This window comes from Oncorhynchus mykiss, chromosome 6 (genome assembly GCF_013265735.2).
Source record: "Oncorhynchus mykiss isolate Arlee chromosome 6, USDA_OmykA_1.1, whole genome shotgun sequence".
NCBI lineage: Eukaryota > Metazoa > Chordata > Actinopteri > Salmoniformes > Salmonidae > Oncorhynchus > Oncorhynchus mykiss.
The window spans coordinates 46,816,818-46,838,877 of NC_048570.1; the positions used below are offsets into that span (position 1 = coordinate 46,816,818).

A 22,060-nucleotide genomic window follows, 5' to 3' on the forward strand; every position below is an offset into this window, starting at 1 on the left:
ACCTTCCTCTCATTCATCATGACTCCTTGCGGGCCAATATGGTAACCCAGAAAGGAGACCTCCTCCTGATGGAATTGGCAATTCTCTGCATTAACGTACAAGTGGTCGGCCATGAGGCATTCCAGGACTACTCGGACGTAAGCAATGTGCTTCTCCAAGGTAGGCGAGTAGACCAGGATGTCGTCGATATAGATGACCACCTGGCGCCCGAGCATGTCCCGGAACACCTCGTTGACGAATGCCTGGAACACTGACCGAGCATTAGCTAATCCAAAAGGCACCACCAAGTACTCGTAGTGACCGGACATCGTTCTGAAGGCCATCTTCCATTCATCCCCCTCCCGGATGCGGATAAAATTGTAGGTACTCCACAGATCCAACTTGTTGACAAAACGGGCCCCGCGGAGCTGTTCAATCGTGGCCGGCACCAAGGGCAGAGGGTAGCGGTACTTCGTGGTGATGGAATTCAAATTTCTGTAATCGATGCATGGGCGCAATCCTCCGTCCTTCTTGGCCATGAAGAAGAAGCCTGCTGATGCAGGGGAGGTGGATGTGCAAATGAAACCCTGCTGGAGGGCCTCCTGGATGTACTCCTCCATAGCCTTGGTTTCGGCCACTGACAGAAGATAGATGCAGAGCCTGTAAGCAGGTCGATGGCACAGTCCCAGGAGCGATGAGGAGGGAGGCAGGTGGCGCGGGTCTTGGAAAAAACGTCCCGAAGATCTTGGTATACCTCCAGGATGTTGGGCTGAAGGGCAACTGCAGGGCTCTCAAGCAATGTGGAACCACAGGGAAAAGGTAAGCAGGTCTTCCGGCATTCGGGTGCCCAGTCGGTGATTATGAGTGGGTATGAGGTGGGTATGAGGTAATGTTAAGGGAGGAAGCGAGGGCCTGGTCGATAAAATTCCCCACAGCACCGGAGTCCACTAGAGCTCTAGAAACAAAACATGAACGGACATGAACCAGTGAAATCGTACTAGGGTTGATCATGTGGTTGTCTCTCTGCTCCTGTGGACCCCCGTTTAGAACGAATCGGACACCGTTGAATCTGGTGCCCATCCTGTTCATAATAAGGACAGAGCCCCAGCTGTCTAAGATGGCGTCGCTCAGCCGCGGAGAAACGTGTGGCCCCCAGCTCCATGGGTTCAGGCTCTGACTCAGAAAGATTAACGGAGGAGGGAGAGAGGCGATGGGGGCATGCATGGTGCTCCCGAAGAAGGTTATCCAGACAGGTGGCCATCGCGATGAGGGCATCCAAGGATATGTTGTCGTCTCGGCACGCCAACTACATCTGGACCTCTTCGCGCAGTCCTCTTCTGAATAGGCTGCGGAGCACCAGCTCATTCCATCTGCTGGATGCTGCCACTGTCTGAATGGTGAGCGCGTACTCCACCATGGTCTGGACATCCTGCCGTGGTCTGAACCCAGCTCTTCCTCTCCTCTCTCCCAGACGGCGTGGCTCAGTCCTAGGTGGTGGTGGCAGCTCCCATCTGATGAGCGAAATAGAGGGAGCACTGGAGTAGTCCCGTCATATTTGTCCTGAAGGGACAATCAGGTATCACTGACCAGGATGGAGTACTGGATAGGCAGGGGTACTGGCTCGCTGGGTCCACTTGTGGTAGAGAATCTTCCGTTGTTTGGAGATGACACCCCTTGAGTAATGGTGACTCGTTGAAGAACATGGAGGACCTCATCCATAGCCATGCCCAAATGAGTGGTCATGGTGTTGAAGAAGTAGGTGTCCCTGTTCGCTGACCATCTGGGAGAGGTCTTGGTTAACTGCTGCATCCATTTGTTGAGGTAGCGTTCTGTATTGTAGACGCAGGGAGTCAGGAAGCAGGTGCAGTTAGTGAGTTTAATAATAACATAAAAAATACTACCTGATGACTGACAACAAAAGAGTGCTATATAAAGGCTATGTAATAAAGGGAGTAATGAAGTCCAGGTGTGACTGATGATGAGACGCATGTGTGCGTAATGATTGTTGCAGGAGTTTCCTCAACAACCAGGAGCATTGAAGAGCGAAGCTAAGCTTCTCTGCTGTTTTGGTCCCGTAGTATGGGGTCAATTTCACGCCATATGTATCGAATTCAAAATAAAATACATTGTGAACATGAAAAATAAAGTTGAGAATGTACACATATTTTCAAGGATGGGTGAAATAAATGTTGAAATCAAAAACCAAACAATTGAAGTAAAATGTATAGAATTGTAAACAAAAATAAGACATCAAAAGCAAAACCCTAAAAAATTAAGGCGAGAGCAAAACTCTGACAAATTATTAAAAACATTTTTTGAAAAGAATGCAAAAATAATTTTCGGTTAAACTTTCCCAGCCACAAATCCTATTGAATACATTTTGCCCACACTCATGCCTGCATGTACTGCCTTTTGGTTACGCTACTCGTATCTTTTCTTTCTATGTTTCTTTGCTTTCCCTGCCAGTCTTTTCGATTGCGAGTTTTGGAATAATTTTTCCGTGAAGAACGGGGTTTAGAGGGAGGAGGGAGTCTCCATTGATGAGTCTCCATTGGTCCGCTAGTTTTGGAGTGACGGTTCGTCTTAACCCAATCAATGAACATGATAGACAGGCTTTTTTTATATTGCCTACTTAAAGTACTAATTCTACTTCTCAGAGAGTTCAGTGTGTCAAATCGGAGGGCCTGTTGTCCGGACCTCTGGCAGTCTCTATGGGGTATGACAGGGTTCAATTCTCGGGCCGACTCTTTTCTCTGTATATATCAATGATGTCGCTCTTTCTGCGGGTGATTCCTTGATCCAGCACTACGCAGACAACACCGTTCTGTATACATCTGGCCCTTCTTTGGACACTGTGTTAACAAACCTCTAAAACGAGCTTCAATGCCATACAACACTCCTTCCGTGGCCTCCAACTGCTGTTAAAAGCTAGTAAAACTAAATGCATGCTCTTCAACCGATCGCTGCCTGCACCCGCCTGCCCGACCAGCATCAATAATCTGTCCGGTTCAGACTTAGAATATGTAGACAACTACAAATAAATAGGTGTCTGGCTAGACTGTAAACTCTCCTTCCAGACTCATATTAAGCATCTCCAATCCAAAATGTAATGTAGAATCGGCTTCCTATTTCACAACAAAGCCTCCTTCACTCACTCTGCCAAACATACCTTCGTAAAACTGACTATCCTACCGTTCCTCGACTTTGGCGATGTCATTTACAAAATAGCCTCCAACACTCTACTCAGCAAACTGGATGCAGTCTATCACAGTGCCATCCGTTTTGTCACGACCACTGTGACCTGTATGCTTTCATTGGCTGGCCCTCGCTTCATATTCGTCGCCAGACCCACTGGCTCCAGGTCATCTATAAGTCTCTGCTAGGTAAAGCACCGCCTTATCTCAGCTCACTGATCACCATAACAACACCCACTTGCAGCACGCGCTCCAGCAGGTATATCTCACTGGTCATCCCGAAAGCCAACACCCACTTTGGCCGCCTTTCCTTCCAGTTCTCTGTTGCCAATGACTGGAACGAATTGCAACAATCACTGAAGTTGGAGACTTATATCTCCCTCACTAACTTCAAGCATCCGCTATCTGAGCAGCTTACTGATCGCTGCAGCTGTACATAGCCCATCTGTAAATAGCCCACCCAACTACCTACCTCATCCCCATATTGTTTTTATAGTTTTTATTGACTTTTTTCTCTTTTGCACACCAGTATTCTACTTGCACATCTTCATCTGCACATCTATCACTTCAGTGTTAATTTGCTAAATTGTAATTACTTCACTACTATGGCCTATTTATTGCCTTACCTCCGTACTCCATTTGCACACACTGTATATATATTTTTCTATTGTGTTATTGACTGTACTTTTGTTTATCCTGTGTGTAACTCTGTGTTGTTTTTTGTCACACTGCTTTGCTTTATCTTGGCCAGGTCGTAGTTGTAAATGAGAACTTGTTCTCAACTAGCCTGCATGGTTAAATAAAGGTGAAATAAAAAAATGAAAATAAAAAGTAGATGTCTGATGTCACCACTACAAGCCAAGTCTCCCCCCTGTGCCTTCATGTCCTGAACATGGTGAACCAGTTACCAACACCTGCGCTGAACGTTGTGCAACAGGTAATTCATATGTTTACCTAAGTAGTTAGATGGTTTGTCATTCAATGTTATAGATATTAGATTTAATGACAAACCATCTAACTACTTAGGTGTTGGTAACTGGTTCGCCATGTTCAGGACATGAGGGCACAGGTGGGATGATTTGGTGCGTAGTGGTGACGTCAGACCGTCTACTTAAGTAGGAAATAGAAAAAGAGCCTATCTATCATGTTTATTGATTGGGTTAAGACGAACCATCACTCCAAAACTAGCGGACCAATGGAGACTCATTGTCAAAATACACATTTGGACACACCTACTCATGACAGTGTTTTTATTTATTTTTTACTATTTTCTCCATTGTAGAATAATAGTGAAGATGTACAAAACTATGAAAGGACACATATTAAATATGTAGTAACCAAAAAAGTATTAAACAAATCAAAATATATTCTATATTTGAGATTCTTCAAAGTAGCCACTCTTTGCCTTGATGACAGCTTTGCACACTCCTGTCATTCTCTCAACTAACTTCATGAGGTAAGTCACCTGGAATGCATTTCAATTTAAAGGTGTGCCTAGTTAAAAGTTAATTTGTGGAATTTCTTTCAGTCAACCTACCAGGGTATTTACAAACAGCACAGGAATGAAATCATCAACATGTATTGATCACACCTTTATTAATGCTGCATACTTTTGCTTTAAAGCAGTATCCAAATCCACAGGATGTAGTGATCACAATATAGCAGCCATGTCTAGGAAAACCAAAGTTCCAAAGGCAGGGCCTAATATAGTGTATAAGCGGTCATAGAATAAGTTTTGTAGTGATTCAGATGTTTGTATTTGTTTTTATTATAGATCCCCATTATACTCTTCCTGGGGTCCGTCAAAATTAAGGCAGTTATACAATTTGACAAACATTACAATACATTCATTACAGAATTCACAACACACTAAGTGTGTGCCCTCAGGCCCACACTCCACTACCACATATTTACAACGCAAAATCCATGTGTACGTGTGTGTATAGTGCGTATGTTATCGTGTGTGTGTATATGCATGTGTCTGTGCCTATGTTTGTGTTGCTTCACAGTCCCCGCTGTTCCATAAGGTGTATTTTTACCTGATTTTTACATCTGATTCTACTGCTTGCATCAGTTACCTGATGTGGAACATCAGTTACCTGATGTAGAATAGATTTCCATGTAGTCATGGCTCTATGTAGGACTGTGCGCCTCCCATAGTCTGTTCTGGACTTGGGTACTGTTAAGAGACCTCTGGTGGCATGTCTTGTGGGGTATGCATGGGTGTCCGATCTGTGTGTTAGTATTTTAAACAGACAGCTCAATACACCTCTTACAAAAACAAATAATGATGAAGCCAATCTCTCTTCCACTTTGAGCTGTGAGAGATTGACATGCATGTCATTAATGTTAGCTCTCCGTACACTTTTAAGGGCCAGTCATGCCGCCCTGTTCTGAGCCAACTGCAATTTTCCTAAGTCCCTCTTTGTGGCACCTGATCACAGGACCTGCCTTGTTGATAGAGTTGTTGAGAAGGCAGAGCAGCGCTTTATCATGGACAGACTTCTCCCCATTTTAGCTACTGTTGTATCAATATGTTTTGACCATGACAGTTTACAAGATACAATATTTAGTTGAAGTTTAGGGTTTAGTGAATAATTTGTCCCAAATACAATGCTTTGAAGTTTGGAAATGTTTAGGACTAACTTATTCCTTTCCGAAACTAACTGCAGCTTTTTGTTAAGTGTTTCAGTCATTTCTGTCGCTGTAGTAGCTGAAGTGTATAGTGTTGAGTCATCTGCATACATAGACACACTGGCCTTACTCAAAGCCAGTGGCATGTCATTATTAAAGATTGAAAAAGCAAGGGGCCTAAACAGCTACCCTGGGGCTGAGGCTAGGTTTGGCATTGAGCTGGGAGTGGACATGAACTTAGGGTTAAGGCCTCAACTCTAGACAATTCATGAATCTGCCCCTCCCCCCACCACATGGCAGAAAGGTAGGCTGACCTAGTGTGCTTTTGAGTGACATTAGCAAAACTCACGCATGGGATCGTTCAACAGACCCTCCCGATGAATGCAAGCCTACATCTGACCATGTGAAATTAACTATTCCTACAGAGAACCAGGCTTTTTTTCCATAGAAAAGTAATACCTACAGCCCTCACGTAACTATGTATGACGCCCCCTTTGACTGCTATTGAGCTAGCTAACCGTCCTTGCAAACAACTAATCATGACCACAAGGGATGCCTTGTGTTGAGGTTCAGTTTCCTTTGGAAACAGAAAGTGTGTTACATTTCAAGTCAATCGACCCAAAAGCATTTTTGACCTCTTGCAGTTCTAGAAACTAAAGAGAGCCTTGTTATGAATCTTTATTTTTTGTAATATGTTTATTATTTTCCAATAGAAAAAATACAGAGACACAAACATTGACATTCATTGTACTGTTGAATGAGATGGCAAATTTAGAGGGCAAAACAAAACTTAACTCACACAGAATTATAAAATAAATAAAAAAAATCCTATTAGGTGGTACATATTATAAGAAGACAGCTTATAGTCATTACACGCAGTGTAGTTAAACCAAAAGTACATATTGAGTGAAGTACAGTGAAGGCGGAATATAACATTTATCCAGTATCGGCTGCCATATTTTGTAAAACATTGGACTTCTATTGGAGGTATTGTATAGAAACTTTTCCATGTGCATTACATTCCCTAAATCCCGTAACCACATTTCAAAGGTAGGTACAGTCTCCAATTTCCAAAATTGCAAGAGTACAAAGAGAGACAGCTTTCCCTTCCTGGTTATTCCCATCAACTGTATCAAACTGTATCAAAGCGATCAATGGGTCTGGGGCTATAACTCTATCAATGGCTTTAGATAAGTAATCAAAAATGAGAGCCCAGTAAACATGTAACTTAGGATATGTCCAAAATAAGTGGGTCAAAGTCCCTTCCTCCTGCTTGAACGTCTCACACAGTGGTGAGGTGTCTGGGAATATTTTATGCAGTTTCACTTTTGAGTAATGCAACCTGTGTATCACCTTAAACTGAACAAGGTTGTGTCTGGCATTCACTGAACTGTGATTTATATTCCTGAGAGCTCCTACTCAGTCCTCATCTGAGATTTATGAACCAAGTTCCTGCTCCCAAGGCGTTTTAGTAGTGTATGCGGATACCTCTTTGTGGTCATAGTCTATCATAGTCTAGTGACCAACCCTTTTGAATGAGGTTTGACAAGGATAAGGCTATCTAATGTAGGATTATTTGGCTTAATGCCATACTGTGGGATGTGTCCTTAAGAAACTGTGTTGCTGGCATGTTAAACTTACCCTGTAACTGTTGAAATTAAGCTAAATGACCATCAATGTACAAGTTATTGATTGTTGTGAGCCCCATCTCCCCCCACTGTGAAAACACCAAATCATCCAATACAGGGTGGAAAGCATGATTCAGGCAAATGGGGATGTCAATGTATACAGTGGGTATGTTAAGAAAATACCTAATCTGTTTCCACTCGGGTTCCCGAGTGGCGCAGTGGTCTAAGGCACTACATCTCAGTGAGTCCTCTTCATAACAAAGCTCTTAGTTTCTAGAACTGCAAGACCAAAAATAGTTTGTGTAGATTGACTTCAGATTTCATAGGCCGGGTCCCCCGGTCACAAATATGTTCAATTTGGTAATATTAAACCCTTTTAGTCCTGCGAAACCGCCCCTATGACCCCCAATTAAGTCACTTCCTGTAATTAGACAGACAGACAGACACTACAGACCCTGTGATTGGGAGTTCGATTCCAGGCTGTATCACAACCGGCTGTGATTGGGAGTCCCATAGGGCGGCGCACAATTGCCCCAACAATTGCCCCAACGTCGTCCGGGTTAGGGTTAGGGTTTGGCCGGGGTAGGCCATCATTGTAAGTAAGAATTTGTTCTTAACTGACTTGCCTAGTTAAATAAATGTTAAATATGAATTTGTTTCAAAATTGAGCAGAGCTCAACAAAACACATATATTCCATAGCACACTCTCTAGCGCCCCCCTGTTATGAATTCTGAAGAGGATATTGGTATAAAATGTCTGTCTGTCTGCCCAACTTCCTGCATGTGGACCTTCCTGCGGAGGGTCTGCTGTCCGGACCTCTGGCAGTCTCTATGGGGGTGCCACAGGATGAAATTCTTGGACCGACTCTCTTCTCTGTATACATCAATGATGTCGCTCTTGCTGCTGGTGAGTCTCTGATCCACCTCTACGCAGACGACACCATTTTGTATACTTCTGGCCCTTCTTTGGACACTGTGTTAACAACCCTCCAGGCAAGCTTCAATGCCATACAACTCTCCTTCCGTGGCCTCCAATTGCTCTTAAATACAAGTAAAACTAAATGCATGCTCTTCAACCGATCGCTGCCTGCACCTGCCCGCCCGTCCAACATCACTACTCTGGACGGCTCTGACTTAGAATACGTGGACAACTACAAATACCTAGGTGTCTGGTTAGACTGTAAACTCTCCTTCCAGACCCACATCAAGCATCTCCAATCCAAAGTTAAATCTAGAATTGGCTTCCTATTTCGCAACAAAGCATCCTTCACTCATGCTGCCAAACATACCCTTGTAAAACTGACCATCCTACCAATTCTCGACTTTGGTGATGTCATTTACAAAATAGCCTCCAATACCCTACTCAACAAATTGGATGCAGTCTATCACAGTGCAATCCGTTTTGTCACCAAAGCCCCATATACTACCCCCCTGTACACTCTCGTTGGCTGGCCCTCCCTTCATACTCGTCGCCAAACCCACTGGCTCCATGTCATCTACAAGACCCTGCTAGGTAAAGTCCCCCCTTATCTCAGCTCACTGGTCACCATAGTATCACCCACCTGTAGCATGCGCTCCAGCAGGTATATCTTTCTGGTCACCCCCTAAACCAATTCTTTCTTTGGCCGCCTCTCCTTCCAGTTCTCTGCTGCCAATGACTGGAACGAACTACAAAAATCTCTGAAACTGGAAACACTTATCTCCCTCACTAGCTTTAAGCACCAACTGTCAGAGCAGCTCACAGATTACTGCACCTGTACATAGCCCACCTATAATTTAGCCCAAACAACTACCTCTTTCCCTACTGTATTTATTTTATTTATTTTGCTCCTTTGCACCCCATTATTTTTTACTTCTACTTTGCACATTCTTCCACTGCAAATCTACCATTCCAGTGTTTTACTTGCTATATTGTATTTACTTTTCCACCATGGCCTTTTTTTGCCTTTACATCCCTTATCTCACCTCATTTGCTCACATCGTATATAGACTTGTTTATACTGTATTATTGACTGTATGTTTGTTTTACTCCTTGTGTAACTCTGTGTCGTTGTATGTGTCGAACTGCTTTGCTTTATCTTGGCCAGGTCGCAATTGTAAATGAGAACTTGTCCTCAACTTGCCTACCTGGTTAAATAAAGGTGAAATAAAATAAAATAAAATGTGTCTGTCTGTCTGCCTGTCTGTGTCTGCCTGTCTGTGTCTGCCTGTCTGTCTGTCTAATTGCAGGAAGTGACTTAATTGGGGTCATAGGGCCGGTTTCACAGGACTACACAAACTATTTTTGGTCTTGCAGTTCTAGAAACTAAGAGCTTTGTTATGAAGAGGATATTGGTCAAAACACACACACTCACAGACAATGCAAGACAAACACCCCAGTCTTGCACTGACATCAAGGTCAGTTCCTCAGTGCTGAATTGGCCTTGATGTCTTACTGCTGCCTATCTCAGGCACACAGACACACACACACTCATCTTATTGAAACAACGTCTCATCACTTTCTCTCTCGCACACACACACATACAATGGCTTGACATCCCATAATTTCTCCTCCTAAAAACCTCAACAGCCTACCGATAAGCATTTCCTAGGAGACCAGCCTGTAAGGAATGGGTTGTGTAAGAGGAAAATGCGTTGAGACATGGCCAGGGACAGGCCAAACTGAACAGGCTCTAATGCTAATCTAATCTCATTTTAGCTTAGTTCTTTTATTGTTCACTCTACCTGGCCCCTATTTGTTATATATTTGAGTTCTATGTCTTGTATTTCTATTCAATGGAGATTCTCCATTGAAAGAGCTTTTTAGTTCAGGACTAGGCTTAATCTGTGTCTGGGAAACCAGCCTGTCGTGTACTGTAGAATATATTTATACATTTGTGTGTGTGTGTGTGTCTAGCGGACCTGTTTGACATCCTGCTGCCTATGCTGAACATCTACCAGGAGTTTGTGAGGAACCACCAGTACAGCCTGCAAGTGCTGGCCAACTGCAAGCAGAACCGAGACTTCGATAAGCTGCTGAAGCAGTATGAGGCTAATGCTGCCTGTGAGGGCAGGATGCTGGAGACCTTCCTCACATACCCCATGTTCCAGGTAACACACACATGCACGCGCATCAGTAGTGGTTCCAAGCCCCCCCCCCCCCGCCCCCCCCCAAAAAAAAAGCCCCATTCTGCACTAACATATTTTATTCAGACATTTGGAACACAAATAAATAATCATAACATTTAAAACAATATAAATACAAAGACTCAAATATGAAAAAGTAGTAACAAAGACAAATAGAAACAAATGTGTGGATTTGGCACTCGCGCATCAATACATTACCCATCACCCAACACTGTCAACCAAGAGTCAAGACTAAACCAATTCACATTGGTGTGCAGACTGGTTTTGGATTATTCTTCACAATTTCGCACAAACCAGAAAAGAAATGCAACAATATGTCTGTGAAACTATATATATTCATATTATGAATGAATTGTGGTTTCTTTGGTAGCATTTTCTAGTGTGACTAATTTTACTAATTGCATTAGTACTGTACAAAGTTAGAGGTGCGCTATTTGATAGATTCCCCCGCTCCCCCTCCCTTGGGCTTCCAGTGGAGAGACCTGAGGTGAACCTACCCCCCTGCCTCCCGATCTCATACTTCTGAGTGGTAGACCTTCCCAGGCAGTAGCCTGCCTAGCTCACAAACTAGAATCAGGGCGCCCACTCCGACAAGGTTAATTGACCTACAGCCTCACACAGTGACATCATTGACATAATGTGCAAATGAGCGATAGAAAATCGATCGCGCAAATGTGACCATTCTGATTTGTTCAACTCACACACACACACACGCACGCATGCACTCACACCACCACAAACCAAATGTTCTGTAACGTATACGCTGGGAGTCGGAAAGCAAGTGCAGGTGGTGAGTTTAATGAACGGAACATCGAGCAATATCACAAACACGAGTAGCGTATAGGGGAGGTAATAAGTGAGGTAATGGAGTCCAGGTGTGTCTGACGTGCAGGTGCGCGTAATGATTGATACCAGGTGTGCGTAATGATGGATCCCAGGACCGGTGGTTAGTATACCGGCGACATCGGACCCCTGAGGGGAGTAGCGGTAACGCACACTTATTCACACATGCCTGCACACACGCAATGCATGCACACACTCACTCCAACACACAAATACATCCTCACATACCACATGTTCTAGGTACCATACACACTCACCTAGCAAATACCTTCTTGTAGAACCCTATCTGTGGCCTTGCTCATAAACATTCAAACCATAAAGTCTCAATTAAATACCTCACCCTTCAGCCAATTACCCTCTATCTCTCTCTTCCTTTCTTCCTCTATTTGTTTTTCTCAGATTCCTCGTTACATCATCACTCTGCATGAGCTGCTGGCGCACACTCCGCACGAACACGTAGAGCGCAAGAGCCTGGAGTTCGCCAAGTCCAAACTAGAGGAGCTGTCAAGGTGTGTGTTTGTGTGTGTGTGTTTATTTGTGGGTGTATCAATGAGTACGAATACCTCAACACATTCAGGTATGAATTATCACCTCTTAGACATTTCATATAGTATATGTTTGTGTGTTTCCTCAGGGTGATGCATGATGAGGTGAGTGATACAGAGAACATCCGTAAGAACCTGGCCATCGAGAGGATGATTGTAGAGGGATGTGATATACTACTGGACACCAGTCAGACCTTCGTCAGACAGGGTGAGCGTGCACACACACACACAGGTATATGCCCACACACATCAGAATTCACTTACACATTCATGACACAAACCATTGTTTATGTAACAGTATTTCTCATATCCATCTCAGTGGCCTTGTGGTTAGACTGTCCTCCCCGTGATTGGAAGGTTGGGGGTTCAATCCCTGGTTGAGTCATACCAAAGAGTCTAAAAATGGGACTTGATACCTCTCTGCTTGGCATTAAGGAGATTGATTGGGGGTAAGGCCCTGCGATAAACTAGCGTTCTGTCCAGGGTCTGTTTTTGTACATCAAGCTGCCTCACGCTACAGAAACAGGAGATGGGCAGTTCTGGCTTGGACAAGGCTTTTTAAATTTTTTCTCACACTCACCTCTCCCCACTCTTCCTGTCTCTCAACACCACCTCTTACTCCCTCCTCCCTCTCTCCCCCATTGCCCTCCCCCGCCAGGTTCTCTGATTCAGCTGCCGTCGGTGGAGAGGGGTAAGCTCAGTAAGGTGCGTCTGGGCTCTCTGTCTCTGAAGAAGGAAGCAGAGAGACAGTGCTTCCTGTTTACAAAACACTTTCTGATCTGCACACGCAGCTCAGGAGGCAAGCTGCACCTGCTCAAGGTGAGCCACACACACGCATACTTACTGGCTATAATTCTCCACCCTTTTCCAGAAGTGTGCAGTTACATACTCCCGGGGTTGGATTTAAAATCATATTGGTAGAATGAGTTTCCACCATTGTTAAATCCATGAGAGAATTTGTGTAATTGTACACTTTGGGAGAAAGGTGGAGAATTGGGACCTAGTCATATTTTAAGCACACAAAAAAAACACAAACAGTCAATGACCTCGGACCTCTCTCTGCAGCAAGGTGGAGTCCTATCTCTGATAGAATGTACCCTCATAGAAGAAACAGAGACCAGCGACGACGACTGTGAGTAGTGTGTGTGTTAACCAACCCCAGTCCTTTAGATCTATGCAGTGACTCAGACAGGCTCATTAAGTCTCTGTCTCCATACAGGTTAATTAGTGTCAAAAGATAAGTGTCCACAGATAAAGCTCTGGCTGACCCTCACATCCCTTCAAATACCAGCTAACAGCCTTCCCTTTAAATGACACTCATGCTGATCCTATGGCATCACTCACTCATTAACCTTACAGAGGGGTCTTTTCACTCACAGACTTCCAGGGACGGAACTTTGAGTGACACACACACACACACACACACACACACACACACACACTGCAGGGGTAAATGAAGTGGACCAGCTTATATCTTATTCATGTATTAATCTTTATCTCGTGTCATACCAAAATACACTGTCACCCTAGGTGACCCAATCTTCTCGTTTTCTTTCTCACTCTCCCTTCCCTTGTTTTTAGCGAAGTCCAGTGGTGGTCAGGTATTCGGTCAGTTGGACTTTAAGCTGATCATCGAGCCGTCTGACTCACCCTCCTTCACTGTAGTCTTGTTGGCTCCCTCACGACAGGAGAAAGCTGCCTGGACCAGTGACATCAGCCAGGTAACTAACGCTCTCACTTTCTCTTTCTCTTTCTCGCTTTCTCTTCTTGGAATAATAACCGAACAACAAAAAGTTCACAAACAGCACCGTGTGTTTCCCTCTGGGTATCCCATGAGGCTTTGCAGGGAGTAAACAGAGTGGTTGGTTCCCCAGGGGTCAAACCCTGGTTTGTGCTTGGCTCATCCCCTTTAACCCAGTGTTCCCCCTACATGCACGCACGCACACACACACATGCATGCACACACACACACACACTGCACCTCCTCTGAGGCTTGGCTTGATTCTAAACAAAGATTAGGTCAAAGGAAAAGCTTTAATAACAACATATCTTTCCTTAGGGTTTTGATACATTTCTTGTAAACCATAATTACATACGACATTTTACGATGTTGCTAATATATCAGATTGAGGTTTAGATTGATCTTTCACTCCACTTATCTGCACTAACTCTCCCTCTCCTCCCTTTTCCTCTATCTCTCTCGCCCTCTCTCTCTAGTGTATCGATAATATCCGCTGTAATGGTTTGATGACTAGTGTATTCGAGGAGAACTCCAAAGTCACCGTGCCTCACATGATCAAGTAAGAGCGCCCACATACAGTTGAAGTCAGAAATGTACATACACCTTAGCCAAATACAAATACAAACTGTTTTTCACAATTCCTGACATTTAATCCTAGTAATAATTCCCTGTCTTAGGTCAGTTAGTATCACCACTTTATTTTAAGAATGTGAAATGTCAGAATAATAATAGAGAATGATTTATTTCAGCTTTTATTTCTTTCATCACATTCCCAGTGGGTCAGAAGTTTACATACACTCAATTAGTATTTGGTAGCAGTGCCTTTAAATTGTCTAACTTGGGTCAAATGTTTCGGGTAGCCTTCCACAAGCTTTCCACAATAAGTTGGGTGAATTTTGGCCCATTCCTCCTGACAGAGCTGGTGTAACTGAGTCAGGTTTGTAGGCCTCCTTGCTCGCACACACCTTTTCAGTTCTGCCCACAAATGTTCTATAGGATTGAGGTCAGGACTTTGTGATGGCCACTCCAATACCTTGACTTTGTTGTCCTTAAGCCATTTTGCCACAACTTTGGAAGTATGCTTGGGGTCATTGTCCATTTGGAAGACCCATTTGCGACCAAGCTTTAACTTCCTGACTGATCTCTTGAGATGTTGCTTCAGTATATCCACATAATTTTCCTCCCTCCATGACGCCATCTATTTTGTGAAGTGCACCAGTCCCTCCTGCAGCAAAGCACCCCCACAACATGATGCTGCCACCCCCGTGCTTCACAGTTGGGATGGTGTTATTTGGCTTGCAAGCCTCCCCCTTTTTCCTCCAAACATAACGATGGTCATTATGGCCAAACAGTTCTATTTTTGTTTCATCAGACCAGAGGACATTTCTCCAAAAAGTATGATCTTTGTCCCCATGTGCAGTTGCAAACCGTAGTCTGGCTTTTATATGGTGGTTTTGGAGCAGTGGCTTCTTCCTTGCTGAGCGGCCTTTCAGGTTATGTCGATATAGGACTCGTTTTTACTGTGGATATAGATACGTTTGTACCTGTTTCCTCCAGCATCTTCACAAGGTCATTTGCTGTTGTTCTTGGATTGATTTGCACTTTTCGCACCAAAGTACGTTCATCTCTAGGAGACAGAACGCGTCTCCTTCCTGAGCGGTATGACATCTGCGTGGTCCCATGGGGTTTATACTTGCGTACTATTGTTTGTACAGATGAACGTGGTACCTTCAGGCGTTTGGAAATTGCTCCCAAGGATGAACCAGACTTGTGCAGGTCTACAATTTTTTTCTGAGATCTTGGCTGATTTCTTTTGTTTTTCCCATGATGTCAAGCAAAGAGGCATTGGGTTTAAGGTAGGTCTTGAAATACATCCACAGGTACACATCCAATTGACTCAAATGACTCAATTAGCCTATCAGAAGCTTCTAAAGCCATGACATAATTTTCTGGAATTTTCCAAGCTGTTTAAAGACACAGTCAACTTAGTGTATGTAAACTTCTGACCCACTGGAATTGTGATAGAGTGAAATAATCTGTCTGTAATCAATTGGTGGAAAAATGACTTTTCATGCAGAAAGTAGATGTCCTAACCGACTTGCCAAAACTCTAGTTTGTTAACAAGAAATGTGTGGAGTGGTTGAAAAACGAGTTTTAATGACTCCAACCTAAGTGTTTGCAAACTTCCGACTTAAACTGTATACGTTAACACATGTCTGTGTCTGTCACACCTGCTTTTGCTCCAGTGTGTATGGCTTAGTTCTAACCCAGAGCTAACATACCTGAATATACCACTCAAAGTATTTATGAATAGTTGATCAGGTTTGTTACTTCTTGGCTGAAACAGGAGCCTGCACTTCCTCCAGGCTCAGGTGTGAGGAACACTGCCGTATTTAACACAGCTATTGTAAAAGCCACTGCTTTTTTGACTAAACCTCCTTAGTTGGTGGTGGTGTTCATTTTTTTAATGCAGATTTCTTGGCTATTTTCTTTGGACTTTTGTCCACAAATGTACCAACATTTATGATAAGTGGATTCCTTTCAGGTCACGCGCCTCTAACAAAGAGTACACTTCCCTTCAGCCTCATTCTGAACAGTGTTACTTCTTCATTTCTCAAAGGAAAAACCTCAACCAATTTCTAAAGACTGTTGACATCCAGTGGAAGCAATATGAACTGCAATCTGAATTCCCAATGAAAACCCTATTGAAGAGTGACCGCAAAAAATAACATCTGAATGGTTTGTCCTCGGTGTTTCGCCTGCCAAATAAGTTCTGTTATAGTCACAGACATGATTCAAACAGTTTTAGAAACTTCAGAGTGTTTTCTATCCAAATATACTAATAATATGCATATCTTATCTTCTGCGCATGAGTAGCAGGCAGTTTAATTTGATCACGCTTTTCATCCAAAATTCTGAATGCTGCCCCCTATCCTAGAGAAGTTTTAAGGCAGTTATACAATTTAAAAAACATTACAATACATTCAGTACAGAATTCACAACACACTAAGTGTGTGACCTCAGGCCCATACTCCACAACGACATATCTACAATGAAAAATCCATGTGTGTGTGTGTATGCATGTGTCTGTGCCTGTGTGTTACTTCACAGTCCCCGCTGTTCCATAAAGTCTATTTTTATCTGCTTTTTTAATCTGATTCTACTGCTTGCATCAGTAACCTGATGTGGAATAGAGTTTCATTTAGTCATGGCTCTATGTAGTACTTTGCGCCTCCCATGGTCTGTTCTGGACTTGGGGACTGTGTAGAGAACTCTGGTGACATGTCTTGTGGGGTACGCATAGTTGTCCAAGCTGTGTGCTAGTATTTTAAACAGACAGCTCAGTACCTTCAGTTTATCAACCTCTTACAAAATCAAGTAATGAGGAAGTCAATCTCTCTTCCACTTTGAGCCATGAGAGATTGACATGCATGTCATTAATGTTAGCTCTCGGTGTACTTTTAAGGGCCAGTCATGCCGCCCTGTTCTGAGCCAACTGCAATTTCCCATTATCCCCCTTTGTGGCACCTGATCACTTGACTCAAAGCCAGTGGCATGTCATTAGTAAAGATTGAAAAAAGCAAGGTGCCTAAACAGCTACCCTGGGGAATTCCTGCTTCTACCTGCATAATGTTTGAGAGGCTTCCATTAAAAAACACCCTCTGTGTTCTGTTAGACAAGTAGCTCTTTATCCACATTATATCAGGGGGTGTAAAGCCATAACACATACGTTTTTCCAGAAAGACTATGATCTATAATATTAAAAGCTTCACTGAAGTCTAACAAGACAGCCCCCAGAATTTTATCATCAATTTCTCTCAGTCAATCAGTCATTTGTGTAACGGCCGTGCTTTTTGAGTGTCCTCACAAATATGCGTGCTGAAAGTCTGTTGTCAATTTGTTTACTGTGAAATAACATTGTATCTGGTCAAACACACATTTTTTTCAGAAGTTTACTAAGTGTTTGTAACATTGTGATATGTGCAAACAAATATTTGTGCTATGAAACTAAATAAATCCTGCACTCTGACCCACAAAACTCCTTTGATCGATTGATTTATAGTGTTAGACAAAGCAAGGAAAGTGAATTTGAAAACGTGATGTTTTATTGGCATTTGCAGCGGTTGTCGGTAAGTAATTAATCTGCTAGCTTCTGACATGACTTACTGCAACTTTAAGTGTTTATCCATACTTAAAACTTCTGTGTGAGTAATCCTAGCAATCCAATGATTAGATCACTAGTGATTGTGTGTGTGTGTGTGTGTGTGTTTCCGTCCATCAGATCTGATATGCGCCTCCATAAAGATGATGTTGACATTTGCTTCAGCAAGACACTCAACTCCTGCAAGGTCCCACAGATTCGCTACGCCAGCGTCGAGCGGCTGCTGGAAAGGCTGACGGACTTGCGCTTCCTCTCCATCGACTTCCTCAACACCTTCCTCCACACCTACCGTATCTTCACTACTGCTGCCGTGGTCATGGATAAACTGGCTGACATCTACAAGAAACCTTTCACCTCTATACCTGTCAGGTAATACACGAGAGAGAACATGCATGACATGCACACATTCACAGAAAAGTGCACACACACACATTTTCATGTTACAGAGGGTTGAGTTTTCTCTAAACCTCTCACCTCATTATATCTCCTGTTATTCTCTCTATCCAGTTTTATTGGTGTTTTGTGTGTGTGTGTTGTATGAGAGAGAGAGAGAGACTGAGTGTTTTGTGACCTTTCCACCTGGCTGTTTCAGCCCCAGAACGGAGGGTGAGTGGTGTAGGACCACTTGTGGCCCAGGGGTTAATTGAACGAAACACAACAATTTTACTGCTAGCTGTCACGTTCTGACCTTTATTTCCTTTGTTTTGTCATTATTTAGTATGGTAAAGGCGTGAGTTGGGGTGGGCAGTCTATGTTTGTTTTTCTATGATTTGTGTATTTCTATGTTTCGGCCTAGTATGGTTCTCAATCAGAGGCAGGTGTCATTAGTTGTCTCTGATTGAGAATCATACTTAGGTAGCCTGGGTTTCACTGTGTGTTTGTGGGTGATTGTTCCTGTCTCTGTGTTTGCACCAGATAGGACTGTTTTGGGTTTTCACGTTTCTTGTTTTTGTTAGTTTGTTCATGTGAAGTGCTTTATTAAACATGAATCAAAATAACCACGCTGCGCTTTGGTCCGCCTCTCCTTCAAGTCAAGAAAACCGTTACACTAGCAAAACAGATGCTTGAAAAATGTTTCATTTTGCCAAAACATTTGCCAAGACAGTGTTTTGTGTATATGCATTTTCCTGCCCAGACCTAATGATCCTCTCAACTGGAAAGTCTGTGCCTCTTTTCTTATCTTTTTCCTGTGTCCAGCGCAGGTGTGTGTAGGCCAACTCCTGGATGACCTCATTACCAGAGAACATAGACCAGAAACAACAGCAGAGACCCACACACCTACAGTATATGACAGGGTGTATTTGCTCCTAGACACTGATCTTGTCAGTTTGGCATTTTCCCCACTAATTGTTAAGGTTAGAATTGGGGGAGGGTAAGACGATCCTAGATCTGTACCTAAGGCACATGAGGTTGGTGGCACCTTAATTGGGGAGGACAGGCTCGTGGTAATGGCTGGAGCGGAATCAGTGGAATGGTATCAAACACGTGGTTTTCATTTGTTTGATTCCATTCCATTTGCTTCGTTCCAGCCCTTATTATGAGCCGTCCTCCCCTCAGCAGCCTCCACTGACCTAGGGGAGTCTTCACCCTGGAGCATAATGAAGCATAATGAATTCACACATAGTTTCAACATGAAACGGCTTTGATGTCCTGTGATCATTGATGTCCTGTGATCATTGTCAGTTATATATAAATAAACATATATGTTGTCCTGACCTTCACTCCTCCATCCTCCACCTTTCCCATCACCGCATCCCCCCTCACCCATCCCCTCTTCTCACTCCATCCCCTCCTCTCTCATCCTCACCCCATCACCCCTTGCCCATCCCCTTCTCTCACCCCTCCATCCGTTATATCCCTTCCCTCTCCATCCCCCCTCCACAGGGTACAGTACCACTCATTTGACCGCCTGTCCATCACGTCCATCTGTCCTGACTACAGCCTGAAGATCAGGAAGATAGCCCTGGATCAGTCCAAGTAACACAATCTGCCTCTCTCTCTCCCTCCCCCTCTGCTTTATCTCTTGCTCTTTCTCTTTCTGTCCCTGGACTTGTCCAAGTACCTCTCTCTTTGCCTCTCACTTGTGTTCTCTCCTCCTCTCCCCTCTCTCTCGCTCTTTCTCGTCTTTCCTTACTTTTGCATCTTTTCACTGCACCTTTTCTTTTAGAGGAGACTTCAAGGCTATTTTGCTCTTTACTCCGCTCCCTTTCCCTGTCCTTCGCTCAATGTCTCTGTCCTTAGTTTTCTTTCTCCCTCCCTCTAGCATCTTCCGTCTGCATATTCTCCCTTCTGACTACTGTGGAAGACCACTGGGCTCTTTCCCTCTCTGTCTGTGTGTCACTTAGTGCTGAGCGATTAACTGAAATGTCGGTTAATTTTTGGTTTTTAAAACAACTTATTGACTGACATTGGTTGAATTATTTTAATCCCATTTCATTTTCTTTCTCTCTGTGAGCTCAACGCGCACACTGTAGTTTCTCTACAGATAAATCAGATCATGCCCGAACTGTGCGATGTACTGTTGTGGGGAGTTGTAGTTTCCAACAGGCCAATGTTCTACATAGTTTAGTGACGAAAACGTGATAATTAACTACAAATAACCATAGTCCATAATAATGTTTATTCTTACGCCTGCTACATAAGAGACAGAAGAATGTGTGATCAAGAGGGGATACATAGAGAGCAGTTGCTTCTTGAGGTATTGGTAATCAGCAGTCATATTGGTATGCCTTATTTACTTTAAAGAACTACTGAAATAATGGTTTTGTCAGACAGCATAGGTCGCAGCTCTATAGGGATGAGATGATGACTTGGAGTGAAATTAAAGTCATCAAATAAAACAAATGTAATATACACAACAACTGAAATATTTTATTAAAGTAATGTGAATAACTGATGGTTAATAAGTGATAAGCAGTCATGAGCAGTCAGTATCATCATGGAATTTTTTATTATTGTTTTATTCTGTTTTTGGTTACAGCATTCAACCCACATAATGCATAGTGCATTTAATGTTTAGAAAATCTTGATTATTGTTTATAATCGAACCGAATCCGAACCAACCTCAAAAAGCTCTAATCGCTCAGCACCACTCTCACTCCTTTCTTCAACTTCTTTGCATGGTCTTTCATGTAACCTATTTTCCACTCAGGCTGAGTTATAGATCTATCTGTAGTGCTGACGGTTCTGTTCACAGTTTTCTGGCATGATGATGATGATAGCATCTCCTGTCTCAAAACACTCAAATTCATGACTCAATGCAAATTTGACAGATTGTTTTTCCCTCTCTCTCTCGCTCTCTCTCAGGTCTTTGGAATTGTTCTTTGCCACCAACCAGAACAACCGAAGTGGTGATCACACCAATGACAAGTCCCCCCGTCTCTGCCGCAAGTTCTCCGGTCCTCTCTCCATCTCCTCCCGCACCTCCTCTCCTGTCCGCACACGCAAACTCTCTCTGCATTCCCCCATCAGTGCCAGGGTGGGGGGGCTGGACCTTACTAATATTAACTCTATCCCCTCCTCCTTCTCTCAGTCCGCTGTCAGTAGTCCATCCTCAGCCCAAACCCCTACATTCCCTACCCCCTCCCCCCAGACCCCCACTACCACCTCCCCCCCTCCCACCTCCTCCTCGTCCCCTCCAGGTGGCAACAAGAGCCCCCAAGACCAGGCCCCCCTCCCCCCCTGTCTACCTCTGTCCTACCCCGAACAGAGTCCCTCCCCCACTGCAGAAGGGCAGGAGCTGCCTCGTGTTGACGCCTTCTGTGGAAAAATGAGACGCAGCATCCGCAGAGGTAAGGCCTATCTAAACACACACATGCAGCACAGATGCGCACACACCCTACCTGGATTCCCTTACTGAGCTGCCTTCTGAGCATCACAGGCATTTAGTCAGTTTATTTCTGAGTTTTAACAGCAGCTCTGATTCTAATGTTCTCTGACAAGGCCTTTAGAGAGAAGAGAGGCAGGCTGCTAGGGTGTTTATGGCTGCACAGGATACACAGTCATTAGAATTGGGGTGTGAGTAGAAAACATTCAGAGGAAGTGTTCTCATTTTACATTCTTTACTGTGTGTGTATGGGAGAAAGCGAGAGATAGTGAGTGTTTTATGACCTTTCCCCCTGGCTGTTTCATGCCCAGAACTGGGCTTCTTTTTTTTCTTTTTTTTACCCATCTTCCAATAGGTGCCCTTTTTTTGCGAGGCCTTGGAA

General features: G+C 43.7%; 1 protein-coding gene across 2 annotated transcripts in view; it reads left to right on the plus strand.

The window, feature by feature from the left end:
- rasgrf2b (Ras protein-specific guanine nucleotide-releasing factor 2b) overlaps window positions 1–22,060 on the plus strand; it is a 177,045-nt gene that overhangs the window by 93,858 nt on the left and 61,127 nt on the right. The window contains exons 8-17 of one of the 2 annotated variants that reach the window (XM_036980258.1): window positions 10,332–10,525; window positions 11,804–11,913; window positions 12,039–12,157; window positions 12,608–12,768; window positions 13,015–13,081; window positions 13,531–13,670; window positions 14,167–14,249; window positions 17,973–18,221; window positions 19,737–19,829; window positions 21,159–21,643. In XM_036980258.1, coding sequence (XP_036836153.1) covers window positions 10,332–10,525; window positions 11,804–11,913; window positions 12,039–12,157; window positions 12,608–12,768; window positions 13,015–13,081; window positions 13,531–13,670; window positions 14,167–14,249; window positions 17,973–18,221; window positions 19,737–19,829; window positions 21,159–21,643 — 1,701 coding nt within the window. The remainder of the gene's footprint in view (window positions 1–10,331; window positions 10,526–11,803; window positions 11,914–12,038; window positions 12,158–12,607; window positions 12,769–13,014; window positions 13,082–13,530; window positions 13,671–14,166; window positions 14,250–17,972; window positions 18,222–19,736; window positions 19,830–21,158; window positions 21,644–22,060) is intronic. The other variant, XM_036980260.1, reaches the window with a different exon arrangement.